The sequence below is a fragment of the Ostrea edulis genome, chromosome 1 (assembly GCF_947568905.1).
Source record: "Ostrea edulis chromosome 1, xbOstEdul1.1, whole genome shotgun sequence".
Taxonomy (NCBI): Eukaryota; Metazoa; Mollusca; class Bivalvia; order Ostreida; family Ostreidae; genus Ostrea; species Ostrea edulis.
This window is the reverse complement of record NC_079164.1, coordinates 49201827-49217203: the sequence shown is the minus strand read 5'-3', so window position 1 is coordinate 49217203 and position 15377 is coordinate 49201827. Positions and strand designations below refer to the sequence as shown.

General features: G+C 37.0%; 1 protein-coding gene across 2 annotated transcripts in view; it reads left to right on the top strand.

Annotated features, from left to right (window-relative positions):
- The window catches only part of LOC125651648 (sodium-dependent noradrenaline transporter-like), a 35271-nt gene that overhangs the window by 19449 nt on the left and 445 nt on the right, over positions 1–15377 (top strand). Inside the window, exons 2-14 of one of the 2 annotated variants that reach the window (XM_056153010.1) lie at positions 3882–4218; positions 5075–5209; positions 5776–6013; positions 6126–6264; positions 6403–6537; positions 7133–7236; positions 7486–7610; positions 7746–7858; positions 7956–8093; positions 12809–12908; positions 14084–14184; positions 14406–14585; positions 15296–15377. The exon at positions 15296–15377 is cut by the window's right edge and continues 445 nt beyond it. In XM_056153010.1, the coding sequence (XP_056008985.1) occupies positions 3882–4218; positions 5075–5209; positions 5776–6013; positions 6126–6264; positions 6403–6537; positions 7133–7236; positions 7486–7610; positions 7746–7858; positions 7956–8093; positions 12809–12908; positions 14084–14184; positions 14406–14585; positions 15296–15377 (1927 nt within the window). The remainder of the gene's footprint in view (positions 1–3881; positions 4219–5074; positions 5210–5775; positions 6014–6125; positions 6265–6402; positions 6538–7132; positions 7237–7485; positions 7611–7745; positions 7859–7955; positions 8094–12808; positions 12909–14083; positions 14185–14405; positions 14586–15295) is intronic. The other variant, XM_048880349.2, reaches the window with a different exon arrangement.

Below are 15377 nucleotides of genomic sequence, written 5' to 3'. Positions count from 1 at the left end.
TTTCAATGCGAAATATAAAATTCTAAATTCTGTATGTTTGACTTGCTACTAATTCAATTTTTACGGGGGAAATATAATCGAGTTTTGCATTCGAAATGCTCTGGTATAAAGGTACCGATTAAGCTAACGCGCTTTCATTTTCGATATTATTAAACTTTTTATTTTATAAACAAGGATTGCAATCGGTTGCAGACGTGCATTTTTTTTTTTAAAAGCCAGACCAAAGCCATAATAAAATTCTTTACTTAATAACATACGTATTATGTATCATGAGTGGTTTTTAATTCAGATGGACAATCATTAGATGTGTCTGACAATGCTTAATACAATATTAGATTAGCATTTGAAATTACACATGTAACATATTCAATAAGTTATAATTAGCCTACATGTACGTTAGAATATTATGACTGGCAAGGCATATTTAGACATGTATTTAGATACGCATTGTAGCCACCACAGTATATGCACACCAATTAAGAGGGATAATTCATATCATAAACTATCTATGATAAAAAAGAATATGTGATTGAACTTTTCCATGTGTTACATTAATTGCGTTGATATCATTGCGTATCTATATCAAACATAAAACGAGTAAAATTAGAATCGGTAATATCTGTGTCGAAGATTCCAATTCTCTGATTACACACTATCTTCTTCAGTGCAAACTACGTAGAGTCTTATAAAATTTAATATGCTGTACATATGCATATTATTTATTCATTAAACTTGTATATATGAACACCACCAACGCTGAAATTTGTATTACAGATGAACGCGGGAAATGGTTAACCGTTAAATGTAATAGTCTGCTCATTTACCAACCAAGTCGAAATTTTGCTCATTATTGACTTTCAACATGATTAATTTGTACACAAAATATCTTTGTGGTTGTTGCATGTGCTCTATCTTTAAAATGGTTTCAAAGGCATAAGAAACGGCTAATTTCGGCGATTTCGGTAAATCATGTCAATCGGAGATAAGGAAAATGACGTCACAGAACATATTACGTCACTAATTTCCACATGTATCATCAGGGCCAATGCCCTAGTGCATAATCATAATGATTAAACCAAGTGAAACCACATTTTAAATTTATCCTAATTTTGTGGCTAAATTTGGGCCTTAATGTACCTTGCTCTTTCACTATTTTAAAAGGACTTTCTGCAGCTGCATTATGTCTTTTCACTCGGAGTTACATATAGTATCTTGGTTAGTTTCATTCCAAGATAATTCTTTTCGCATGGTTTGAAATGAAAATTCTTCTCAAAAAAGGGGATTAAGCCATGGAACATCGATGGCAGTATTATTATTTTTTCCCTTTTAAATTTTTTACTATCCAAAGATGAAGCTATTGCATCTCCATTCTTCTGCCTTGCATCAGGGGTCAACGCTTACTATGGATTTCTGAGGAACTTTAAAATGATAGAAAAAGAGGCTGACAATGATGGAATATTGAGTCGTCACTCCATTACAAAGACAATAATGCAGAAAGATGCAATACTGTAGGCCACGATTCTGTGATAAGCAAGACACTAGCTGTACATATATAAGTTTGCAAGTTTTAGAATTCACCTCTGTTGTAGGGAGTACTAAGATAGAAAAGGCAGAAAACTTCTGTTTCAATTTTCATGCGTATGACCAGTCTGTGACACACAGTCGAGTATCCAATGATCAGTCTCTATGTTACCAGGGTAATGGTGAATGGCTTTTCTGTCTGTGACATGATTCTATGATGTTATGAATTACAATTACTTGGCTGGCATATTCCTTAATGCGCATTTGTTCATATCGATATGTTCATTTGCAGTTTGGTTATCCCTTCGAGGTCCCCATGTGCATCCATGTCATATATATATAATATATATACCCGAATGAGTATACTTAACTAGTTTCTTTATTTCTTCAGAAGTATACTCCATCGGCTTTGTGGTTTCTTCATTATGCTACTACTTGTGTAGATTTTCCTATACTCATTTCTGGAACTCTGCATCTGTTTGAAGATTTTGATGGCTTAGGCATGTTAGAGAAGTTATATACGACATTGCCTGAAATATTGACTAATGCGCTGATCAGCCTTGTTTTCATGTTTGGCTGGCGATACATTCTTTGCAGTGCCGATATAAGTTATCGGCCCTGCAGAATCGGCTTTATTGAATATTTAAAAAAAACAACTTGTATAATTCATTACTAAATATGTAATGTAATATATATACATGTATTGAATAATTTCTGTTAGTATATAATTATATATATATATGATACTAATAGTATCAAGAACATTCCGTATGTTTATGTTCTATGATCGTGTCCAGAGCAACCCACATGTTACAACTGTGCTCGTCGATAGCCGGATGTTATGTCTAATGCAACACAATAAATGATGTTATGCCTGTTTACCTAAAATCAATATAAGTAATTTAAAAAAAACTCCACTCTTTTATAAAGAATGAAAGTGGTCGTTTATTGAGCAGTAAATAACTAGAGAGCTACGACAACATTTGATAACAGGGTCACAACAAAATAATACATAAGGATATAGAAGACCATCATGTGATGTGTTGTGACTGATATAAAATACAACTCTCCTACACTAAATGACAATCAATCAAAACGTAATATATACAGCAATTTACAAAAACTTCACACAGTGGTATTTCGTAAAATACCCAGGTACATTCTGGCATGTGTTATGATTAGTATTTAAAATTATGCCGGTAAAGTAGTAAAAATATGCAACAAACTTTGGGTCATTGGAAGGAAGAAATATTTAAGAAAGTGCTTATCATATCAGTGATGACTTTCACTGCTGAAAAACACGGCGCCTCCCTTATTGGTACATGAATTGTGAGAAAGAAAATGTATACCTTGGACACCGAGTCATGATATTACTGAATAAGCTACACATATATAGATCATTCAAGAATCAAAGAAAGGAAAAATATACTTCAATCTGGCCACCTACAGCGTAATATTTAATTATCGGTATTACAGCAAATCTTAACAGAGTGAGTCCTAATTAACGAAAACAGCTGACAAAGTACTTTGCACAGCTCCGGACCGCTTCCCTTCATATGTCGGTAACAATTCTGATAATGATGACTTGTTTCTTGTTCATTTGAGTGTGTTTACCTCATAGATTCGTAAAAACTACAAAGCGAGCACCAAAGCGTTAAAAGAAATAGAGATTAACCACGTAAAACAGACAGAAACTGGACCAGAATGAAAACTCCCCGCGCCACGAAGACAAATATTTAACGCCAAAAAGTAAACTAACTCAACACACACCCTTCAAATATTGTAGCATGTTAATTCAAATGTGTTCATTGATGTCAAAGTGAACCACAGAGGAATCTTATTACTGATTAAGCATGCACACACATTTTGATTTCATAGTGTAGAATGCTGAATTGAAAAATACATGAGGCTATTCTGTCAAATATTCACAAATTACATTGGTTTTGGTTTAAAATGTTTATAAGTAAACAATAAAGGCGTCTCCGAGAAACCAAGCATAAAAGCTAAGCAAATTACAGGATCTAAATGAACACTATTTGTTAACCTTTTTATTTACTTTCTCGTCATTTGTGATTTTAAACTCCCCATTTTCGCGTCGTTGGCGGTTATTGGCCGCCTGTTAACGTTATCCCAAGATCTCATGCGAGGAAGCAAGGTCGTTAATAACCGTATGTGTTTATATGTCAAACGCTGAATTCCGCATAGACGAGCATTTGTCACAACACTATAGAAAACAAATGCGCTTCCCAGTTCATGGTGTCACATAGGTCAACCATGCACATTAACCTCGTCGACCATATAAACATACCATATTATAATAAAAACGGCCCACAATGTTTTTATTTAATTGATTATTACAGAATAAGGGTCAGTCGGAATCTGACTGTAACTCGAATAGCATGGACAATGGAACACTTGTCCCAAGCCCTTCAGACGATGCAACATTTGACGATATTGGACCATTGATCAAGATGGACAATCTGCAAAATGGGCGTAAAAATAGTAACGAGGATTCCAAAGAGAACGTGCTTCCAGAAAATAACAACGTTAAGGACAAAGGCATGTCGAGTCCCTTTGTGAAGCCACCAAAAGAGAACTGGGGCGGGAGTGGGGACTATCTGCTGGCGGCGATTGGCTACTCTGTGGACTTATCCAACGTGTGGAGATTTCCTTATTTAGCGTACAAAAATGGCGGTGGTAAGTGACTAGAGTTTTGGTAAATGTAAGTTAATGCACATATCAGATAGTATTCCATAATAGAAATGATAAAAGAAAGCTAAACGTATGAAACCTAATAACATCAGATACTCTTTGATAAAAGGCAAGTATATACATGTATACTGTATCATACCTGAAAACAATAAAGTTTTGCTGTCGTTGTTGTGGTAATTATATTTGAGTAAAAAATGATTATTTAAAAGTCTTACTAGTACGAGTAACCTACAGACAGCCATGCTACATGTAGTATATTTAGTTTGTAGAACATCTCATGTACGGTACCATATAGACACTGACAGCCGTGCTACATGTATATTTAGTTTGTAGGACATCTCACGTACGGTAACATAGACAGCCGTACTACATGTAGTATATGTTTGTAGAACTTCTCACGTACGGTACCATATAGACACTGACAGCCGTGCTACATATAGTATATTTAGTTTGTAGGACATCTCACGTACGGTAACATAGACAGCCGTGCTACATGTAGTATATTTAGTTTGTAGAACATCTCACGTACGGTAACATACAGCTAGCCGTGCTAGTACGTTTCGTAGAAAAATACCGTCTCGCATACATGTACTGGGGTGCACGGTTTTTCGTGATGACTCTGTCTTAGTTAATATCTTTAATCCTTATCATCGATGTTGCATACGCAAAGCGTAGAATAAAACTTTTTCGTTCAAGTATATACATGTGTATATTAGTATTTCTTAAAGGTTGTCCTTATCATCTGACTAAGATGTTATATAAAGTGATTTTGCAATTGAATTACTAGCATGAAAAATCATTAACCCAAATTCAAAGATTTTTCCCTGGTTGTAATTTGCAGGTGCATTTATCATTCCATATTTCACGGTTCTTATACTTGGAGCAGTTCCAGTTTTCTTCATGGAGCTAAGCATGGGACAGTTTAGCAAAGAGGGGCCCATCAATGTGTGGAACAATCTCGTACCCATGTTCAAAGGTAAATACCTGGGATTTCTGCTCAGGTCATCCACTTTATCTTTAGACAAACATGTATCACATATCGTTTTTTATTTTTCTTTAATTTATTCGCTGTATTTTATCTCACAATTTCTTCTGCATTATCTACTTCATGACAATTGTTCGGCCGTTCTGGCACACTGGTTTCGGCTACGGATGGCTCCGTTTGCCTGGTTGGGATGTGGGGCTCGCGGCGGGTGTGACCGGTCGACAGGAGATGCTTACATGTACTCCTCCTAGGCACCTGATCCCACCTCTGGTGTGTTAAAGGCTCCGCGTTTGCCCAACTCTCTATTTTGTATTGCTTATAGCAGTTATGAGATTGATTACTGTTCGTTATCTTCACCTTTCACAGGATTACATAGCTCTGGCATAAACCTTTCAGTTCACTAGAAAAATGAAATCTTTGGCTGTTATGATCAAGATTGAAGTTGCAGACAGAGATAAAAAGACAGAATAAAAGCAATATACATCCGACCTTGATTTGTTAGGCATGATACTATGTCGAGAGCCTTTATCCAATTACATGCATTTCCTCCAAAATAGGTATAGGATTTGCCTCCTGTTGGATGGCGTACATCGTGGCTTTCTATTACAACATGGTTATTGCTTGGGCGTTCTATTACCTCTTCTCTTCCTTCACGTGGACCGTCCCTTGGTCCAGTTGTGATCACGAATTTAACACACCTCACTGCTGGCAATCGGACTGGGATACCAATCAAACACAGTCAAACAGGACCTACAACTCCAGCACGGCTATGTCATCTTCCTATGAATATTTTGAGTAGGTACATGTGTACAACACATGCATTTCCGGTGTTTTAAAACCCAAAAGTTCACGTGACATTATATGCTGTACGCTAAGCAGTGTAAAATTGAATCTGTTTGAAATTCAGGCGTGGAGTTCTTAGTTTACACAAGAGTTCAGGAATTGAGGACATTGGTGGAATCAAGTGGGAAATTGCTGGATGTGCAGCCCTAACTTTCATAATTCTATACCTCAGTTTGTGGAAAAGCGTTAAAAGTGCAGGAAAGGTAATTTCGTTCTCGCTCATAAATTCAATTTCGTTTCTGATAATACATGTAATTCGTATTGAATTCGGTTACAGTAATGCCTTTAATTGATTGGTGTTAAAATTATAAAAGTCTGAGATATATCTTTGGATATTGTAGGTTGTCTGGTTCACGGCCACTGTTCCTTACCTGATTTTGACTGCTCTATTAATCCGTGGTTCCATGCTCCCCGGCGCAGAGGATGGGATCAAATTTTTCATCGTTCCAAACATGAGCAGACTTGGCGAAGTTCAGGCAAGGCAGTAATTCGTAAATTTTTGTCCACGTAGGAGATATGGTGTGCTAAAATAATTATTCCGATTGATCGATTGTATCTTGTTTAACGTCTCTCGAGAATTTTTCACTCATATGGAGACGTCACCAAGACCGGTGAAGGGCTTCAAATTTAGGCCTTTGCTCGGCGCTTACGGCCATTGAGCAGTGAGAGTTCTTTAGCGTGCCACACCTAATGTGACACGGGACATCCGTTTTTAAGGTCATCTCCGAGGACCCGTGTCATTCACACCTGATGCCGAGCGTTTGGCGATGGAACTGTCAGTACCTGTTTTAACGACTTAGATTCGAACCCTGACCTTCCGCATGCGGGGCGAACGCTCTATCCTCTGGGCCACCGCGGCGCCGCGAGGACTGTTAACTAATCTAATCACGGACAAAGTAATTACTATTGAAATTTGTTTTACATACCGGTGTCTTTTGTTTTTTCATTGTGTCAACAAGGATTGTTTTTCCTCCCAGCTGTGTGTGGTTACTTGTTTTGCGAAGAAGGAAAAAAAATCACCTATACTGTTATCTAATGCCTTATAAAAATGAAATATATGATGTCATTTAGGTTTGGATAGATGCAGCGGTGCAGATATTTTTTTCGATTGGTGCCGGATTCGGAACACACATTGCCTATGCCAGTTACAATAAGTTCAATAACAATTGCTACAGGTATATACTAACTGCGCTGTTTATTTCTGTTCGAATACAATTATGAAATTGCAGTCTTCTTCAGTATTTATGTTCTGCATCATGATGAATTATGTCTTTAATTCATAAAATGTCCAACACAATGAGTAATAGTTTACTTCAGCAAACTTTGTTTAAGAATTTAGAATATTACATGTAAGCTATTATACTGTTTTATACTTGATAATACACTTCAGGTGTACAGTTGAATTTCTTTTTAAACATTTGCAGGGATTGTCTCATCACAGCGTCTGTTAACTGCGTCACTAGTATTTTCTCTGGTTTTGTTGTATTTACGTACCTTGGATATATGGCTCAAAAACAGCAAAAACACATCAGGGATGTCGCACAAGATGGTAATGATGGCTGTTCGTTTTCATTGAATTTCCTACAGAAATATGTCAAGTGGATAGTAATTAAATCGAACAAGGTTAAGCAAATTAAAAATAGAGTTTTTAAAAAGTAAATAATAATGAATTTGAATTTCAAAGGTCCGGGTCTCGTTTTCATCGTCTACCCAGAAGCAATTTCTACACTTCCGGGATCGTCAATATGGGGAATTCTGTTCTTTTTCATGTTGATTACACTAGGATTGGATAGTGCAGTAAGTATTGTTTTACCATTGAACCTTTTTTTTCTGTTATACTCTATTGCTAATGAGAACTGCCGTCACACTCAGCTTATCAATGTCTCTTTCTTAGTTTGGCGGATTAGAATCTCCACTAACGGGTCTGCGGGACGAGTTCTACAAGGTTTTTAGACACCGGTGGGCTCGGGAAGTCTTGACCCTAATCATTGTTGTTAGTGCCTTCCTATTTTCCATTCCATGTATGACTGCAGTAAGTACCTTACAATTTATATCTTTAGGCGGTATACACATGTACATCACATGAATAATACAATTAGAAACAACTACAATGTTCTTTCATTTGCTCCCGTGGGGATCCGGGTAAGAATAGGTCCTCCGTACCCCCTTGCTTGTCGTAAGAGGCGACTAAATGGGGCGGTCATTCAGATGAGACCGCAAAAACCGAGGTCCCGTGTCACAGCAGGTGTGGCACGATAAAGATCCCTCCTTGCTCAATGGCCATAAGCGCCGAGCATAGGCCTAAATTTTGCAGCCCTTCACCGGCAGTGGTGACGTCTCCATATGAGTGAAATATTCTCGAGAGGGACGTAAAACAATATTCAATCAATCTTTCATTTGCCATTTGATGAACTTAAAGTACACAGCAATTGTAAACACTCAGCTGGAATAAAAGGCTGGGATATTTTTTAAATTGTTCATGACCTTATATATGCATTTGAGATGAACAGGCAGTTTTAAAAATCAAAATATGATATTAAATACCCACCGTACATCATGACGCCGCTATGACAGAAATGACACAGAAACTGAGATCTTCCAAATCTGGCCTATATCATACTAAAAATGGGCAGTTTAAAATTTATTGACAGGGGACTTGTGTTACAGTATTTCTGAAAGAGTCCGTTTCTATCTAGATGTGCATTAAAGATGGCCGGTTGAGACAAAATTAAAGAGGGATTCAATCGAAGATTTGAACGTTAACGTTAAAGAAATTTTGAACGTGTTTCACAACAAGGCTTCGTTAATCGAGTCACTCTGACTGTAGATCTGTTATCGCAAAAACAATGAGCTATCCCTCCTTTCTAAGCTACTGATAGATTCTTGTTACACCCTAGGCATGTTATGCCTTCATCTGATCGATGTCTGTTTCGCACTGACGTCTAACGTTATATGGCATTTGACCTCCCAAAAAACTTAATTGGGAATACAATGTAGATGCTATTTGGTATGTTTATACATCAAAGGAACACCCGCTAATGCATATAAATAGCTTTTAAACAGGTACTTGGTTATTTTTGTGGTTTGTAGTCTAAATCCGTTTTCCCGCAGTTTTAAATTTAGGAATTTGTATTTTAAGAAGGGCTAGATTATATTCACCGCCAGGTTTTGGTTTACTATAAAAATAACAAAAGAATAAACCAAAGTTAACGCATCGTCTTATACCCATAGTTCGATTGATAGAGACCAAGCAAATCGTGAGTATCCGACGATGCAACACCAACAAGACTGCTACGCGTAGGCATGTCCCCCGCCGCCGCTTCTAAAAGATTGAAACACAAAAGTCGTGGTACATGTAGCCTGGTGGGTTAGGACTAGTCGTGGTACATGTAACCTGGTGGGTTAGGGCGCTACATATATGTAGCTTCGCAACAAGGATCCCGGCGCTGCGCTAAACCTAATACATTTAACTTACGTCACTCGTATGTAGTGATTGTTTCTTCGCCAAGCAGTCACGGGTTTTTCCGGATTGAACCTTGAAAACGTCCTGTATCACGGTAGGTGTTGGTATACGATAAAGAACCCTCATTGCTACGGGACCCAAACTGCTACTGTCCAGGGCACCATATATAAATCAAAATGTATGACACCTGACCTAAAGCTGGCCACGTCTTTACATGAGTGAAGAATGCCCGAATGGAACGTAAAACAACATACAAGCTATGGTTTGTGTAGATGGTGCACGGCTTCAATGTGTGTGCGATCATACCGAAAATCATTTCTAATAACATATGCTACCTATAAATAAAGTTTTCTCTGTGTTTTGCTCAAAGATTTATATAAAGATAATCCAAAGTGTTTAGAAAAGAGCATTTACAACAAATGCCAGCAAGCCTTATCGGTCACCTGACAATTGGTTATAATAAGGCTACGAAAATTTATTAATTTTTCTGTTCTGCATATCTAAGTTAAATTTTAATACTCACCAGCAGTTTAAAACAAGATGTGTTCTTTTAAAAAACCGAAAGTGCCCACACTAATGAAAGAGTTTACATAATATTATGATATATGTTATATTGATACTATACGACTATTTTGGACCCACCCTTGAGTCGGAACCATGGAGTTGCAAAATTCACTTTTGGTACACCCGTTTCTGCTTTTCCTAAATATGCATTTAGTTTTTATACAGTATCAGAAAAATTAAAGTAAAAGTCTTTCAAATGATAAAGACAATAATCACTATATATTTTTGCCCCACCCTGGAACCAAAATCCCTTACGATCAAGAAATTTACAATTTTGGTAAAGGGCTACTTGTTCCTTCTAAATATCTATTCAGTTTCAATTTATTATCAATAGAATTAAAAATTATGTTATTTAAATGATCACCAAATCCCTTGTCCTTACCCTGGAATGAGAATCTTTACCCCGGGGATAATGAAATTTACAATTTTGGTAGAGGCCTTCCAGCTGTACATGGAATTTTCATAAAGATATTCGGTTGCATAGATGTTTGAAAATTGGTATACTTTTGACAGTTTTTGCCCCTTTTTAAGGCCCCGGGAGTGAAGGTGCCCTAAAATTGACAATTTATGTCTCTTGTCGCAAGCCATCTTAGATGAGAGTAAGCGAATCGGACACTTGGCTTGCAAAGATGGTCGCAAGCATGTTTCATACCAAAGTTAAAAATAATTGGAATGGTAGTTCTCAAGAAGTTAAGAATGTTCAATTGTTAACACACGACGGACGCAGACCAATAGCAAAAGGTTACTTGAGAGACACAGGTGAGATAAAAACGTCACAATACTGCCCAATTACATATGTTACAAATGTCATATATACCACAAGACCAGTACATACAATCTTAAAGATACGTGTATAATATCAGCCAATATATCTAGTGCAGCAATTCAATGATTGCATCCTTCAAATAGAAAATAAGTGAGTAAAGAGTTACTGGGATAAAGCAACCAAATTGACCATAACTATCAGTTATGGTCTCATTGAAATCATAGTTTCCCTCCCTGTGTTTCGTAGACTTTCGCTGACTGCTTACGAGTAATATAGGCTATTAATGACCCTTTTTAAAAGTACGCCTGACATAATTAATGAGCAATTTTAAATAAATGTATGTCTTTTACAAACCAGTATACAGTACTAGTATGCAGGCATGTATCGTATAAAATGCAACAAAAGCTGTAACTCGTGTTTGATAAAATCAGTGGTTCACAATAGGGCGTAGAAAAACGAAAAATTGAATTATTTCTTCCATTTTACCAAGTGCAAAACCATGTGTGTTTTGTTTGTGTCAAACACATTCTAGGACGAGGTCACATTTTTAAAATTGGTGAAACTTTCGGGTCGATATTTGTGACTTGGGCGACTTGCTTACCAGCACGCTCTTCGAGAACACTACATGTACGTTATACTCCAGAGAACACTACATGTACGTTACACTCCAGAGAAAACTACATGTACATGTACGTTACACTCCAGAGAAAACTACATGTACATGTACGTTACACTCCAGAGAACACTACATGTACATGTACGTTACACTCCAGAGAACACTACATGTACGTTACACTCCAGAGAACACTACATGTACATGTACGTTACACTCCAGAGAACACTACATGTACGTTACACTCCAGAGAACACTACATGTACGTCACACTCCAGAGAACACTACATGTACATGTACGTTACACTCCAGAGAACACTACATGTACGTCACACTCCAGAGAACACTACATGTACATGTACGTTACACTCCAGAGAACACTACATGTACGTTACACTCCAGAGAACACTACATGTACATGTACGTTACACTCCAGAGAACACTACATGTACGTTACACTCCAGAGAACACTACATGTACGTTACACTCCAGAGAAGACTACATGTACGTTACACTCCAGAGAATACTACATGAACGTTATACTCCAGAGAACACTACATGTACGTTACACTCCAGAGAACACTACATATACATGTACGTTACACTCCAGAGAACACTACATGTACGTCACACTCCAGAGAATAATACATGTACGTTACACTCCAGAGAATACTACATGTACGTTACACTCCAGAGAACACTACATGTACGTCACACTCCAGAGAACACTACATGTACGTTACACTCCAGAGAATACTACATATATATGTACGTTACACTCCAGAGAACACTACATGTACGTCACACTCCAGAGAACACTACATGTACGTTACACTCCAGAGAAGACTACATGTACGTTACACTCCAGAGAATACTACATGAACGTTATACTCCAGAGAACACTACATGTACGTTACACTCCAGAGAACACTACATATACATGTACGTTACACTCCAGAGAACACTACTTGTACGTTACACTCCAGAGAACACTACATGTACGTTACACTCCACTTGGAAGTGAGATGTAAACGTACCACCTCTGGTATAGTAAGTCTTGCTACATTGTGATGGGATTAGAGATATTTTGATTTGTCGATCGCAAATTTGACGTGCTACTCTTTCATTTCACCTAGTGCAAAAAGCATCTGTGTCTTAAAGTTTTGCTTGAGTGAAAAGTTCTCAACTCATGTTGATGTGAGACTTGGATATGAGTAGAAAACTGATTTCTTATCAAATTAAATGTACTTTTAAATTTACTTTTGAGTCTTTTCTTTTCACAAGGTTATGATCCTTAGCGCCTCTATACATTTAGTGTTGTTTACTTATTTCTCTTTATAGGGAGGCATGTATGTGTTTAAGATACTGGATACATTCGCTGCTGGGACTTCCATCGTATTTGCCATTCTAATGCAAGTTGTAGGCGTGTCCTGGTTTTATGGTAAAGTACCATTTTTGCATAGTTTCCCGACGAACATTTTTTATATAAATATATTGACTTAAAATGAGAAATAAATTGAGGTTACATGGGTTTCAACAGTCTCGTTTAAAGTCAGCATTTCTCAAATTCTATGGTCGTTACATCGATCTAGTTTACCAAATGAATACAACCTTCATTGGGTCAAATGCTGTCTGACGTATTTCATATATACCAATTGTTAGGCCGTTCTTAACATACTGATTTTGAATAGGATAACTCCGTTCACCTGATCAGGATATAGGGCTCACGGCGGGTGTGACCGGTTGACAGGGGATGCTCATCTCTGGTGTGTCCAGGGGTCCGTGTTCGCCCTACTCTTAATTTTTTATTCTTTATAGTACAGTGTATAGGAATAATGACTGTTCCTTATCTTTGTTTTTCATTTCATGGAATCAGAACGAAACCAAAGTTTGATTATATATTTTTTGTTGTTGAATTTATGAGTTAAAGGCCATCATTGTTGGAATTTATATTTAAATATTTAAACAGCGAAGCGTGGTTTTGTTTTCATTATATGGGATATGACGGTTTCCAACATTGTGGGCGAAATCAAATTACGGCATAAGCGCGTCATGCTTTTCTTACGATGCTGGCGACCACTAATAATGACAACAAAAACACATTTCATTGATTATCACCAGCTGAACTGGCTGTAATACGCTTGGTTGGGTTAAAATACACGCATTTACAACCATGTAACGTATAGTAAGAACATCAAATGGAACAGCAATTTAAGACATTGTTTGATTGGCGGAAAAGTCCAAAATCGTGTTTCGTTTGGTTTTTATATTACTATTTCGAGGAAACACACACATATATATTTTAAAAGTAGTTAGCTTTTTTATTTCTTTTATTTATTGCCTAAAATGACATACAAATATTTTAGATCAACGCTAATTAACACTTATCGTTTTCCATGTGTCGGTAACCAATGCGTGTCCAGTCTGGATCATGATTTGGCGCTGTATTACCATCAATGACATATAAACTCCAAACGCTACATCAGAGTTGATAAGGGAAAAATACATTGAATGTAATTATTGACTTGTAAACTGTGGATCACGTGATCCTCTGTAATTAATAGGTTATTTGGGAGGGGGAAATTTCCCGGTATTATTGTGATACTTGTTTTCCAGGGGTGGATCAATTTTGTTCAGATATATATCAGATGACAGGACACAGACCCGGGCTGTATTGGCGAGTGTGCTGGAAGATACTTAGTCCTACATTCCTACTGGTAATGTTAACCCGTCTAGAAATTATCACACCGTAACTTTTATATTACACCTCGGCGGAGGGAGGAGTCGAACTGTCATAATTTTGTGGCATAAGATAACTCAATGGAGAATCTTCTTAATATACTAAAATATCGAGCAAAATCATTTTAATCAACACATATTCATTCAATTTTATCAATTTATTATTGCTTATGATTAATGTGCTTTTTTGTATTTGTAGATAATTGTGATATCAAGTTTTCTTCATTATCGACCACTCATATACAAGGGTAGTATGGGCGTGTATACATACCCAAGCTATGCCAACGTCATCGGATGGGGCGTGGCTCTCTCGTCGATGCTCTTAATTCCGGGGTATGCAGTGTATTACCTACTGACCACAAAAGGAACTTTCAAACAGGTAAAGATAGATTAAAAAATCCGAGATTTTTTTTATTGCATCAAAATAGGTACCGTATAAGTTTTACATTATGACCCCTGGGTCTAGGCCTCTGCTGGTGGACTGTTAGTCCCCGAGGGTCTCTACAGCCCAGTAGCTAAGTACTTCTTACTAGCTTGAAAATACGGATGTATATTTAATTGCTGTTACAATATTTAGAAATTCATTTCAAAATTAAGGATTATCTCCCTCATGCATAGCTCTTATCCTTGGACGAATTTGGCTCCACGTTTTTGGCAGGCTGTTTTTGGCTATATTTAGCTCTAAAACTTCATAGATTTCAAACATTTCGGTTGAGCATCACTGAAGAGACATTATTTGTCGAAATGCGCATCTGGTGCATCAAAATAGGTACCGTATAAGTTTTACATACTATCGACGCAAACTGGTAATTTAATGCAAAATTCGCAACCAAAAGACATTTTGCTGCTCTGCGAAACAATTTCATTCGCGATTACTTTTTTCTACTTATATTATATACATCGCGAATGACAATTTCATGATCAGATACTTGTATTCGCAAAAGTTAGTAATATAGGATATTATTGTCAGTTGTTTGAAACACCAGTAGCAGTATTCGCTAAAGTCTCGGCATTGAGATAAGCAGGAAAGGCACATTGTCTTATATCTATCTTGAGGAATTATTTATGATTCATGATCTAATTACACAGAGATTGGCAAAGTGCATAACCCCGAAAAGAAATCACGAGGACATAGCAAGAACTAATGACGTCAAACGTTTCAGGGTGAGTA